At 43.9% G+C, this 14,845-nt stretch overlaps 1 protein-coding gene across 2 annotated transcripts in view; it reads right to left on the bottom strand.

Annotated features, from left to right (window-relative positions):
* LOC118385296 (tyrosine-protein kinase ABL1-like) overlaps positions 1-14,845 on the bottom strand; it is a 54,982-nt gene that overhangs the window by 27,926 nt on the left and 12,211 nt on the right. Inside the window, exon 1 of one of the 2 annotated variants that reach the window (XM_035772322.2) lies at positions 722-1,358. The exons of the other annotated variant lie outside the window; for it this stretch is intronic. Within the exon in view, the coding sequence (XP_035628215.1) occupies positions 722-806 (85 nt within the window). The 5' untranslated portion in view covers positions 807-1,358. Of the gene's footprint in view, positions 1-721; positions 1,359-14,845 lie in introns of those variants that run through there. 2 annotated transcript variants of the gene reach the window in all.

Raw genomic sequence — 14,845 nt, 5'->3', positions numbered from 1 at the left:
GTGTGTGTGTGTGTGTGTGTGTGTGTGTGTGTGTGTGTGTAACCACCGCTATATAAAAATGTGCGTTTAAGAAGTTATTGATCAACATCTACTTTGCTGGAAAGTGTTCCAGGACTACAGTATATTGTCTATTAAATCAATCCATGTGCAATCCTTAGCACATGGATTTCCTCAAATTTCATTCATCTTTGATTCAGGCTAATCTATTTAGAGCATCTATGTTTAAAGTAAGGCCGAGTGTAGGCTTGGAAAATAATTAATGGTACACTCTATAAGGCCGATAAATCTTAAAACTCTATAACTCAGTTCAACTTTTCTTTGCACTCAATGTAGAAAAACAATAAACAAGATGCAAATCTCAGCAAAGACTGAAAAGGAAAGCGTAGATTTAGATGAAACCCTCAAACAAAAGTAAAAATGAGCCCAGCCTGGAGTCAGATTTCCTTGTATTCTCTCATCCCTCTTCTTTCCCCTTCTTTCCTCTGCAGCAAGCCAGTGTCTAGCTTCCCTCTCCCTGATGGTCTCCCCCTCCGCTTTCCAGAGGAACGACAGAGGCCTCACACGGAGAGATAGAGGGAGAAGATGCACTATGTTCTCTCCCCCTTCTCCCCTAGTGTCATCTCCTTCTCTGACCATCTTTGTCTTTCTCTAAGAATCAAACCCAAAACAACCCCCCTTATACTCCATACCAACCCCCTACTGCCGTTCCTCGAATTCTTACCTTCCAAGTAGCAGCTGGAGGAGGACGAGAGGCCTTTCTTAGATTTACACCCCACCAATTTCAGGCAAATCTCCAACATTTTCATTTGCTTTCTTTCGCTTCCACTTGAAAAATGCTGTTTGTTTATCAGCTCAGTGTCCCTTATGTTTCCTTTTGCCGGCAGATCAACAGAAAAAACTTCCCCAGGTCTGTCATGAAAAGACAAATAACTAAAAAAAATAAGGAATTCTGCTTTTCTCCTCTCAGAATCTTTGGCTGTTGTGACCCCCTTTTCTCTCCTCTATTCCACCAAACAAAAGCGAACTCTGTGCTGCCCGCAAAGTCTACAAACTTTGTAGTCCAAGCGGCTCCATCTTTTTTTCTCTCTGGCTTGGTTAGCTCCTTTCCGGAGGAGGCAGACGCGACCCAAAAGTGCACCCGTTCTGGCCGAAAGCTGGCTGGACATGCGGATATGTCAGTTGAGCGGGCAGTAGGGCAGTTTGGATGGTGCCATTCTCTCTCCAGTCCCCGGTGTATGCGTGTGTGTATGTCCGTTAGCATGAGAAGCACAGGGACTCGTGCTACAGCCTGACAACAAAGGGCCTCTTTCAGGCTCTGCTTGCTGCACTGAATGACATCAGATGGCTGGGCCCTCCCACAACACACAAGAGAGCAAGAACTACTATACACACACACACACACACACCAAGAGGAACGCAAACAGAAACAGTATGCAAAAAAAAAACACATCGAAAAAAGACAGATGAAAACTCTGTTGACAACCAAATTTTAAGTTACAACTGTGAAAGATCCAGTCAGATGTTTCTCCTTGTCCTTCTGTTGGAGAGCCACAAGACACTTTTTCAAAAAACCCTTCAACACTTCAAACCCCCACCCCCACTTCTTCTCTCCCTCAGTTTCCCCCTTTCTCTTACTCAGATCTGAAATGCTTACAGGTTAAAGAACGGGGTCTGGAAGCCACCTGGCTTTTTAAAAGCACAAAAGCTTGAGCTCGGAGTAGGGAGCTATTCTGCAATCAGATAACAGAGAAAAGTACGCTATTCCCCTGAGCCCCCCTTAACTTTTACACTGCTCAAATAAGGTTAATTTGCCCAGGGCTGTTTTAACTGGAGGTGAACTGCAATAATTGTGAAATCTAATATCTCAACTGATAAAATAAAACAAAACTTTAATCTAAAAAGAAACATGCAGGGCCATGTGCTTCTAGGGACTGAATGGCTGGCCGTTTCTGTGAGGAACAAAGAATCATTGGCATTAGTCAGGCCCTCTTGCGACATGCCTTCCTCTATCCCCGTCTTCCCTCAGCTGTCTTTAGTGGCCATACTGAACTCAAGGATTGGTTGTGTCATTCTTCAGCATCTCATGCCATGAAATGTTATCAACAAGAGTCATTAGAATGAATAGACTATAAAAACAGGTATGCCCACATGGTCTCTCCAAACCAGAACATTGACAATAAAAGGTGCAGAGTGTGTGCAAATTATGAGTTTACCGCTATAGAAAGGCAATGTTACATATAGGTATTCTTTGGATAGATTTCTGACTTCAGTCAAGACCAGTATCCCTCAAAACCGCTGATTCACTTTCCTTGCCTTTCAGCAGACGCTACATTCAAGTGTGTGTAATACCACTTCAGCGGGTGACTCCAGACTGGCTGGAACCTTCGATCTGTCAGTCCACAGCCCAGAAGCATGCTAGCTGGCTAACACGCTCACTGAAATTTCCAATCATAAGGAAAAGGAGGACAATTGACTGAATATAGGCCAGGAGTCTGTTACTGTAGTCAATCCCGTCTCTAAAAAGGTGAGTCAGTGGTATAGAAGGTGATAACATGCCACTAAGGAAGACAATTGTAACAATGTTACTATTGTTATTTACTGTACTTTTGTTTATCCCATGTGTAACTCTGTTGTTTTTGTCGCACTGCTTTGCTTTATCTTGTTCCGGTTGCAGTTGTGAATTAAAACTTGTTCTCAACTGGCCTACCTGGTTAAATAAAGAATTCTCCAATCAAGCCATTGATAATCATTTCGGGACTGACAGTTGAAGTCGGAAGTTTACATACACTTAGGTTGGAGTCATTAAAACACGTTTTTCAACCACTCCACAAATATCTTGTTAACAAACTATAGTTTTGGCAAGTCGGTTAGGACAACTTTTTGGAGAAATGTCCTCTGGTCTAATAAAACAAAATAAAACTGTTTTGCCATAATGACCATTGATATGTTGAGGAAAAAGGGGGATGCTTGCAAGCTGAAGAACACCATCTCTGAAAAAGTGTGTGCGAGCAAGGAGGCCTACAAACCTGACTCAGTTACACCAGCTCTGTCAGGAGGAATGGGCCAAAATTCACCCAACTTATTGTGGGAAGCTTGTGCAAGGCTACCCGAAACGTTTGACCCAAGTTAAACAATTTAAAGACAATGCTACCAAATACTAATTGAGTGTATGTAAACTTCTGACCCACTGGGAATGTGATGAAAGTAATAAAAGCTGAAGTAAATCACTCTCTACTATTATTCTGACATTTCACATTCTTAAAATAAAGTGGTGATCCTAACTGACCTAAGACAGGGCATTTTTACTAGGATTAAATGTCAGGAATTGTGAAAAACTGATGTATTTGGCTAAGGTGTATGTAAACTTCCGACTTCAACTGTATGTTTACTGCCAAAAAAAAGTCTAAGGCTGCAGTTACACAACGCAACTTGCACAGAAATTGTGGCTTGTAACCGAGTTGCTTCTTGATTGGTGAAAACCGTAATAAGCCTGCAATTAATCTGCAACTCGTAAGCATCCAGCTGAAATATTTCGACTTTGCAACAGCCAATCAACACCAATTAAAACAAATGCTTTGTCACATGATCCATTTCAAAGGTTAGGAACTCCGGCCGAGTTGTCATGTCAACAACACAGCTGTCAGTACTGCGGGAACCGTGATCAAGGTGGACAGAAGAGACATTATCCAAACGGGAGCTGAAGTAAATACTGGCATCAAGACTAGTAAAGGTGTTATGTACATGGTTCTGAAGTCAATAAACTAACACTTTCAACATGAACTGCACTAGCTAAAAAGTGTTGCTAGCTAAGGAGCAAGAGAGCTTGATCAAACAGTGATGGCTACACTGAACCAAAATATAAAAGGCAACATGTAAAGTGTTAGTCCCATGAGTTGAAATGAAAGATACCAGAAATGTCACATATGCACACAAAAGCTTACTTCTCTCAAATTTGGTGCACAAATTTGTTTATATCCCTGTTAGTGAGCATTTCTCCTTTGCCAAGATAATCCATCCACCTGACAGGAGTGGCAAATCAAGAAGCTGATTAAACAGCATGCTCATTACACAGGTGCACCTTGTGCTGGGGACAATAAAAGGCCACTGAAATGTGCAGTTTTGTCACACACAATGCCACAGATGTCTCAAGTTGGAGTGTGCAATTCGCATGCTGACTGCAGGAATGTCCAACAAAGCAGTTGCCAGAGAATGTAATGTTAATTTCTCTATCATAAGCCACCTCCAATGTCATTTTAGAGAATTTGGCAGTACATCCAACCGGCCTCACAACCGCAGAGCATGTATAACCATGCCAGCCCAGGAACTCCATATTCTCTTCTTCACCGTTGGGATCATCCAAGACCAGCCACCCGGACAGCTGATGAAAATGCGGATTTGTACAACCAAAGAATTTCTGCACAAACTGTCAGACACCATCTCGGGGAAGCTCATCTGCATGCGTGTCGTCAATAATTGCACTTTATCGATGGGAATTTGAATGCATAGAAATACTGTGCCGAGATCCTGATGCCCATTGTCATGCCATTCATCCACCGCCATTACCTCATGTTTCAGCATGATAATGCACAGCCCCACGTCACAAGGATCTGTACACAGTTCCTGGAAGCTGAAAATGTCCCAGTTCTTCCATGGCCGGCATACTCACCAGACATGCCACCCCTTAAGCATGTCTGGGATGCTCTGGATCTACGCGTATGACAGCGTGTTCCAGTTCCCGCCAATATCCAGCAACATTGCACAGCCATTGAAGGGGAGTGGGACAACATTCCCCAGGCCACAATCAAGAGCCTGATCAACTCTACGCAAGGGAGATGGTCCATAATGGCACCGGAGGGGATGGCTGCAGTTTTACGGGCTACTTAAAAACTGTGCTATTTTGTTTGTTTTTCCCGAATTGTTTGTAACTTATTTAATTAGTACATAAAGTTTCTGCTACCGTCTCTTACGGCCGAAAGTAACAGCGTTTACTCACCTCGAACTGGACAAATACTTATTCTTTAATGAGTCCACCGCGAAAGGTATACTGCTTTCCGGAGACCAGGCACAAATCCCCGTCATTCGCGGGAAGAAAAGGCTGAGATACAGAGGGAGAAGGTCGGGGTGCCTTGTGAGGATTCGGAGGCGAGTGAGTAAATAGCTTCCGGCGCCGACAGAGATGGCCGCCTCGCTTCGCGTTCCTAGGAAACTATGCAGTTTTTTGTTTTTTTACGTGTTATTTCTTACATTAGTACCCCAGGTCATCTTAGGTTTCATTACATACAGTCGAAAATAACTACTGAATATAAGATCAGCGTCAACTCACCATCAGTACGACCAAGAATATGTTTTTCGCGACGCGGATCCTGTGTTCTGCCTTACAAACAGGACAACGGAATGGATCGCATGCAGCGACCCCAAAAAACGACTCAGAAAAAGAGGGAAACGAGGCAGTCTTCTGATCAGATTCCGGAGACGGGCACACCGTGCACCACTCCCTAGCATTCTTCCTGCCAATGTCCAGTCTCGACAAAAAGGTTGATGAAATCCGAGCAAGGGTAGCATTCCAGAGGGACATCAGAGAATGTAACGTTCTGTGCTTCACGGAAACATGGCTCACTGGAGAGACGCTATCCAAAGCGGTGCAGCCAACGGGTTTCTCCACGCATCGCGCCGACAGAAACAAACACCTTTCTGGTAAGAAGAGGGGCGGGGGCGTATGCCTTATGGCTAACGAGACATGGTGTGATGAAAGAAACAGATACAGGAACTCATCCTTCTGTTCACCTGATTTAGAATTCCTCACAATCAAATGTAGACCGCATTATCTACCAAGAGAATTCTCTTCGATTATAATCACAGCCGTATATATCCCCCCCCCCAAGCAGACACATTGATGGCTCTGAACGAACTTTATTTAACTCTTTGCAAACTTGAAACCATTTATCCGGAGGCTGCATTCATTGTAGCTGGGGATTTTAACAAGGCTAATCTGAAAACAAGACTCACTAAATTTTATCAGCATATCGATTGCGCAACCAGGGGTGGAAAAACCTTGGATCATTGTTACTCTAACTTCCGCGACGCATATAAGGCCCTGCCCCGCCCCCCTTTCGGAAAAGCTGACCACGACTCCATTTTGCTGATCCCTGCCTACAGACAGAAACTAAAACTAGAGGCTCCCACGCTGAGGTCTGTCCAACGCTGGTCCGACCAAGCTGACTCCACACTCCAAGACCGCTTCCATCACGTGGACTGGGATATGTTTCGTATTGCGTCAGATAACAACATTGACGAATACGCTGATTCGGTGTGCGAGTTCATTAGAACGTGCGTTGAAGATGTCGTTCCCATGGCAATGATTAAAACATTCCCTAACCAGAAACCGTGGATTGATGGCAGCATTCGCGTGAAACTGAAAGCGCGAACCACTGCTTTTAATCAGGGCAAGGTGTCTGGTAACATGACCGAATACAAACAGTGCAGCTATTCCCTCCGCAAGGCTATCAAACAAGCTAAGCGTCAGTACAGAGACAAAGTAGAATCTCAATTCAACGGCTCAGACACAAGAGGCATGTGGCAGGGTCTACAGTCAATCACGGACTACAAGAAGAAATCCAGCCCAGTCACGGACCAGGATGTCTTGCTCCCAGGCAGACTAAATAACTTTTTTGCCCACTTTGAGGACAATACAGTGCCACTGACACGGCCTGCAACGAAAACATGCGGTCTCTCCTTCACTGCAGCCGAGGTGAGTAAGACATTTAAACGTGTTAACCCTCGCAAGGCTGCAGGCCCAGACGGCATCCCCAGACGCACCCTCAGAGCATGCGCAGACCAGCTGGCCGGTGTGTTTACGGACATATTCAATCAATCCCTACACCAGTCTGCTGTTCCCACATGCTTCAAGAGGGCCACCATTGTTCCTGTTCCCAAGAAAGCTAAGGTAACAGAGCTAAACGACTACCGCCCCGTAGCACTCACTTCCGTCATCATGAAGTGCTTTGAGAGACTAGTCAAGGACCATATCACCTCCACCCTACCTGACACCCTAGACCCACTCCAATTTGCTTACCGCCCAAATAGGTCCACAGACGATGCAATCTCAACCACACTGCACATTGCCCTAACCCATCTGGACAAGAGGAATACCTATGTGAGAATGCTGTTCGACTACCACTCAGCATTTAACACCATAGTACCCTCCAAGCTCGTCATCAAGCTCGAGACCCTGGGTCTCGACCCCGCCCTGTGCAACTGGGTACTGGACTTCCTGACGGGCCGCCCCCAGGTGGTGAGGGTAGGTAACAACATCTCCTCCCCGCTGATCCTCAACACTGGGGCCCCACAAGGGTGCATTCTGAGCCCTCTCCTGTACTCCCTGTTCACCCACGACTGCATGGCCACGCACGCCTCCAACTCAATCATCAAGTTTGCGGACGACACAACAGTGGTAGGCTTGATTACCAACAACGACGAGACAGCCTACAGGGAGGAGGTGAGGGCCCTCGGAGTGTGGTGTCAGGAAAATAACCTCACACTCAACGTCAACAAAACTAAGGAGATGATTGTGGACTTCAGGAAACGGCAGAGGGAACACCCCCCTATCCACATCGATGGAACAGTAGTGGAGAGGGTAGCAAGTTAAGTTCCTCGGCATACACATCACAGACAAACTGAATTGGTCCACTCACACAGACAGCATCGTGAAGAAGGCGCAGCAGCGCCTCTTCAACCTCAGGAGGCTGAAGAAATTCGGCTTGTCACCAAAAGCACTCACAAACTTCTACAGATGCACAATCGAGAGCATCCTGGCGGGCTGTATCACCGCCTGGTATGGCAACTGCTCCGCCCTCAACCGTAAGGCTCTCCAGAGGGTAGTGAGGTCTGCACAACGCATCACCGGGGGCAAACTACCTGCCCTCCAGGACACCTACACCACCCGATGTTACAGGAAGGCCATAAAGATCATCAAGGACATCAACCACCCGAGCCACTGCCTGTTCACCCCGCTATCATCCAGAAGGCGAGCTCAGTACAGGTGCATCAAAGCTGGGACCGAGAGACTGAAAAACAGCTTCTATCTCAAGGCCATCAGACTGTTAAACAGCCACCACTAACATTGAGTGGCTGCTGCCAACACACTGACTCAACTCCAGCCACTTTAATAATGGGAATTGATGGGAAATGTAAATATATCACTAGCCACTTTAAACAATGCAACCTTATATAATGTTACTTACCCTACATTATTCATCTCATATGCATACGTATATACTGTACTCTATAGCATCGACTGCATCCTTATGTAAAACATGTATCACTAGCCACTTTAACTATGCCACTTTGTTTACATACTCATCTCATATGTATATACTGTACTCGATACCATCTACTGTATCTTGCCTATGCTGCTCTGTACCATCACTAATTCATATATCCTTATGTACATATTATTTATCCCCTTACACTGTGTATAAGACAGTAGTTTAGGAATTGTTAGTTAAATTACTTGTTGGTTATTACTGCATTGTCGGAACTAGAAGCACAAGCATTTCGCTACACTCGCATTAACATCTGCTAACCATGTGTATGTGACAAATAAAATTTGATTTGATTTGAAATCTCCTCTACCATCAGTTCTATTGGCCAACGTGCAATCACTGGAAAACAAACTGTAGACCACACTATCTAGCAAGAGAGTTCTCATCTATATTATTCATAGCGGTCTATTTATTACCACAAACAGATGCTGGCACTAAGACTGCACTCAACGAGCTGTATGCCCGATTGCAGTTCCGAGGTTGCCCGATTGCAGTTCCTAGGGCTTCCACTAGATGTCAACATTCGTTAGAAAGAGTTTCAGGCTGGTTTTTGGAGAAATGAGCCAGAAATTGTAGTTTTTCTAGGTGGCTCCCATTTTGGCTGTAGTGTTTTCAAGCGTGTTAATGAGAGCACGTTCTTTGGTATTTTTCTCCAGTAAAGACAATAACGATTCTCCGTCAAAAATGTTATAGTTATGTACATATTAGGGTACCTAAGGTTTCATTCTAAACGTTGATTGACTTGTTTGGATAAGTTTATTGGTAACGTTTGAGATTAATTTTGTATGCATTTTGAAGGAGGGAAACCGGGTGGATTATTGACTGAAGCACGCCAGCGAAACTGAGTTTTTATGGATATAAAAAGGACTTTATCGAACAAAAGGACCATTTGTAATGTAACTGGGACCTTTTGGAGTGCCAACAGAACAAGATCTTCAAAGGTAAGGCATATATTATATCGTTATTTCTGACTTTCGCAACTCCGAGGTTGAAAATTATTTGTTTTGCATTTGTGCGCTGGGCGCTGTCCTCAGATAATCGCATGGTTTGCTTTCGCCGTAAAGCCTTTTTGAAATCTGATACAGCGGCTGGATTAAGAACAAGTTCACCTTTATTGTGATTTCATGAAAGTTTTATATTTATAGTAATTTAATTTGAATTTGGTGCTCTGCAATTTCACCAGAAATTTTCGAAATGGGACGCGAGTGTCCCTCTGATCCGCAGAAAGTTTTAAGTAGCGTCATCTAACAGCAAAGTTGCTTGACATGTCAGTTGCAACTGCAACTAAAATTGTGTGGAAGTTGCGTCATGTAACTGCAGCCTAACATTCTATGAGGTCCTCAGATCGGATGGAAATCTATACTTAACTCTTGAACATAAAAAAAAGCACCCACCAGAGGACAATGCCGCCCCTATTTGGATGTAACTCCTGCCCTAGAGCGGAAACGCTCGTTTAGGTTCCAGGAAGGTACCAGTTTCGCGATACTCGTTAGTGTCGTACCAAGGAAACAAAACATAAAGCGGATTTATCTTCTTTAGGAAAACAGCCCTAATGGTTGTTAAACATCCTTATGTTGTCATCTAGAGTCACATGTATTATTTTCTAAGCTATATCACACTCTTACATACAGCTAGTTTTTAAATGACCAAAGAGTTTAGTCCGCTTCGTGTTTTCAGTTTTGCCATGGAAAACAATTTGCGCGATAGTGGTATCGTCATAGGCCTACTACTTACACATATTCACAAATTGGGGATGGGAAAGAACATTGCAATGACTTCCACATGGAGTGGAGAAACACATGGGCAACTGGCAGCTGTCATTGTAGCTAGCAGCATACTAACCTTATCTAGCTAGCTGATGTTCTGTTTCTGTTTGTATTTTACTACACTGTATTCAAAAGATTAGCCAGCTAGCTTGGCTGGTTCTGGATTGGTCATAAGCATTTAGGGAAAACTTTGCCACAGATTGGAAACCAGCATCTTTGACTTTGCCATCTACTGTTATCGCCAAAGAGTTGGCATCTTCCATAAGAGCCATCTGTTTTTCTACGTTATAATGGACACGGTGCAACCTTTTCCAGGTGGGCTGCTGGTAGGCTTCGGTACAGCAAAGCCAAATATGGTTCTCATAGGGAAAGTGAAATGATAGGCTACAAATGACTTTGCTCATCATGATTCACACTGCAAATGAGACTTAACAACACCCTGAGCACATCAAACATGAAAGACCAATAAAAATATAAGAGCACAACAAAATAGATGAACAAGTTCCTTGAATTTTCTTCGCAGGTGCCTGTTCATTATAGAATAAACACTTGTGGTTTCTAGCTGCACCAATCAAAGCAGTGAAGCAAGACTAGTGGTCAAAACCTTTCAGAGCAGGGTTGCAAAAAACAACATATCATGCAATTATTAATTATAAAATGGCCAGATGTATACTTAAAAAAAAAAATACAGACTAGCTTCTAAATAAGTGAATATTTACAAATTATCCAATGGATTATTTAAATGTTCTGGTAAAAAATGGCAGTGCATCAAGGCATCTATAGGGCATAGGTTCTCAAAACGAGTTCCGCTATTGAATATTACCAACAGATTAAACAACCTTTGGCCAAGGGATCCATGGAATACGTTTGAAGTGTGTAACACAATGTCATATTATTCATCTACAATTTGTTCTTAACCCCGGGCAACATTGGCCTGGGAGACTCACAGGGATATTGGTATCCACAGTACTTCCACTTTAACTCATTACCATTTGTATTTTTTTAGTCATTTACATAAACACATTGTAAGTTAAGCTTTAAAACTGCAAAGTTCTCTCTCTGCCTCATTGCAAAATTGCAGGATATTAGCTTTAAGGCTGCAACAACCCAAAACTTCTGCTCCATGACAAAATGTGTAAAATTACAGGAAATTAACTTGAAACCTGCTAAATGTTCTCCAATGCCAAGAGATGGGCCTTTAAAATGTTTCTTCCCAGGTTCCGACTGTTTGTAAGTCGCTCTGGATAAGAGCGTCTGCTAAATGACTTAAATGTAAATGTAAATGTTTGTCCGGCCATGCACTGCCAAAGTCATAGTAAAACCTCTTGCATGCTATTTTTACATCACTCAATATTGTATTCTGATTATGAGTGGGTTCCTGATGAATTTGCTGTCACAAGAGAGGTCCCAGCTCCAAAAGGTTTGAGAACCCCTGCTATAGGGCATCCTGACACATGGTGTGAGACTTAGAAATGACCAAAGTTTCCAGAGCATCCAGTCACATGCCACCAGGCCGTATATCCTCTCAGCCTGGCATGGCAAACATGTCATCTCGCCAGCACACAAATCAAATAGAAACGCACCTGCTTCCTCAATCTCCCCAAAACTCCATTAACTCACCGCAGTCACAGAGCGGAGGGGATGAGGAGAGATGGAGAGGCTGTAAAAAAAATTAAAAAAATACAAAAGGGGAAAAAGGTTGCAGATGGAGAAACATGAAGCGCATTGTTTGGCCATGAGCTCAAATGAGAATGAATCCATTGCGTTTTATATTATCCGTCTCTCTGTGTGGTAACAGTTAGCTGACATACACAGGATGATTTTCGGGACTTTTCCTATTTTGCCACGTTCATTGCTCCCCTTTTCCAACCCCTCCAAGCACAGGAGAGATGGGGACGAAACAAAGCAACGTGAAGGAAACTCAGACAACATTTCAGTATTGACAAAAACCCTTGTAGTGCTTTGTGATTACATGGGACAAGGAAATTATTCAGACCATAGTTGTCGCTTTGACTGTAATTTGACACTTGCCCCTCGTGTGTCACCTAGGACTGGATTTGAGGAAAATTATTAAAATCCGCAATTGGTAATTACAGCTGCTATGACCATTGACTAACATGGACGATATCTGGTACGAAGGACCATGAAAGACCATAAATAGGAGTAAAAGGCCACCTCGGATGGGTAGTAGAGTAGTGATACTGTAGGTAGACATTACCAATAAACTGAAGAGTAATGATGTTTCCAACACAACAGACACACCGGTATGGCCAGGCAATAAAGATCTACAGTGAAAGTATTAAATGCCAGTATTTACTTCAGCTCCCGTTTGGATAAAGATCTTCAGAAAGTATTCATACCCCTTGACTTATTCCACATTAAGTTACAACCTGAATTCAAAATGGATTAAATAGATTTTCTCTCACCCATCTACACACAATACTCCCTAATGACCAAGTGATTTTTCTTTGTGTGGATAATTTAGCAAATGTATCTAAAATTAAATACAGATATTCCTCATTTACATAAAGTCCCTTCAGAAGTATTCACACCTCGACTTTTCCCAAATTTAGTTATGTTAAAGCCTGCATTTCAAATAGATTACATTTGGATTTTGTTTGTCACTGGCCTACACACAATATCCCATCGTGTCAAAGTGGAATTCTGTTTTTGTAAATGTTCACAAATTAATCAAATGAAAAGCTGAAATGTCTTGAGTCAATAAGTATTCAGCCCCTTTGTTATGGCAAGCAGAAATAATTTCAGGAGTAAAAATGTGCTAAACAAGTCACATAATAAGTTGCATGGACAAACCGTGTGCAATAATAGTGTAACTACCTCATATCTGGTCCCTCAGTCGAGCAGATGATTACAAACACAGATTCACCCACAAAGACCAGGGAGGTTTTCCAATGCCTCGCAAAGAAGGGCACCTATTGGTAAAAAGCAGACATTGAATATCCCTTTAAGCATGGTGAAGTTATTAATTACACATTGGATGGTGGATCAATACACCCAGTCACTACAAAGATACAGGCATCCTTCCTAACTTAGTTGACGGAAAGGAAAGAAACCGCTCAGGGATTTCCCCATGAGGCCAATGGTGACTTTTAAACAGTTAGAGTTATATTTCTGTGGAAAAAAGTATCTATCGACAACATAGTTATTACTCCATAATACTAAGCTAAAGGACAGGTTGAAGACTAATTTGTAAAAGAAAATATATATATAACATAATTCCACTTCGACATTATGGGGTATTGTGTATTAAATTGTTTTTTTTAAGTAATACATTTTTAATTCAGGCTGTAACAACAAAATGTGGAAAGGGTTGTGAATACATTCTGAAGGCACTGTCTATAATCCTGGCAGCATTCTGTCAACTGTCCTATAGTCACTTCCAGACATGGGGTTAAAAACGAGGGCATCAGTCAGTTTATCAACAAGTCATCTTAGCGTCTCTCTCAAACACACAAGATGCAAGTAACCGAAGCTGAACATTTAACACAAACGTCTCGCATGTACCAGCAGACTGTCTAAAATGTCAGCAATGCAAAGCTTGGCACTGGTCCTGCCCATCTTAGTGCGGGAACCAGAGGTATTACACCCAGAATACTAACTAGAGAAAGAGGCGCCCTGCTGTAGTTCATATCAGCATTTGTAGTGTTATTACACCATACTAGGCTCCTCATTCCATCGCTGTGCCTGACCTGGTTACTACCTCAGCTTCCATCGGTCAGTCAGACAGTGAGGAACCAGGCGTGTGTGTTTACTCAGGGTCACTGGAGAACGCAGCCTGGGTGTCTCTGCCTTGCAGGCCTGGGGATGAGGAGAGGGGTTTTGGGTTCCACATATCCCCCATAAGTATGGCACAGCTGTGGTGGGAGATGGGCCACTCAGGCTAGGGCCCGGGTGTAAGGTTTTTGGGTAGGGTTTAAGGCAACAGGGATGAAAAATCAATGGCGTGAGCGTGTCATGCATATCTGCCTCCGCACTGATGACTTGAAGACTATATATCACCACTGCTACTCCCCTCCTTGCCTCGCCCTTTAGCCATCATTGCCTCGGAGTTAAGATCTAGTAGGAGACCTGTTGCCAAAACAGGATCTGTCAGCATTGCTCCATTGGCCCTTTGATACAGGCAGCCCAGACCACCTACAGAGCAGAGCTGAGAGACTGATCCCATGTGATTGGTGGATGGGGCCTTTTATGATGTGATGACCAGATAGCACTGATGGCTCTTTTCTTCTTTGTCATCGGGGAAATACTGAGGGGGCGCCATGGCAAGGAAGCAGCACCTGCACTAATCTCCACATCGCAAGCTGGAATGCCGAGACGGTGAAAGCAGTTGAAATGTTTCAACGCACACACACGAGGCAGACGCACGAACTCACACGAGGCAGATGCACGCACACACACGAGGCAGATGCACGCACACACACGAGGCAGATGCACGCACACACACACACGAGGCAGATGCACGCACACACACACACGAGGCAGATGCGCGCACACACACACACGAGGCAGATGCGCGCACACACGAGGCAGATGCGCGCACACACGAGGCAGATGCGCGCACACACGAGGCAGATGCGCGCACACACGAGGCAGATGCGCGCACACACGAGGCAGATGCGCGCACACACGAGGCAGATGCGCGCACACACGAGGCAGATGCGCGCACACACGAGGCAGATGCGCGCACACACGAGGCAGATGCGCGCACACACGAGGCAGATGCGCGCACACACGAGG

This window comes from Oncorhynchus keta, chromosome 6 (assembly GCF_023373465.1).
Source record: "Oncorhynchus keta strain PuntledgeMale-10-30-2019 chromosome 6, Oket_V2, whole genome shotgun sequence".
In the NCBI taxonomy this organism is placed as follows: Eukaryota; Metazoa; Chordata; class Actinopteri; order Salmoniformes; family Salmonidae; genus Oncorhynchus; species Oncorhynchus keta.
This window is presented reverse-complemented; position numbering and strand designations above follow the sequence as displayed.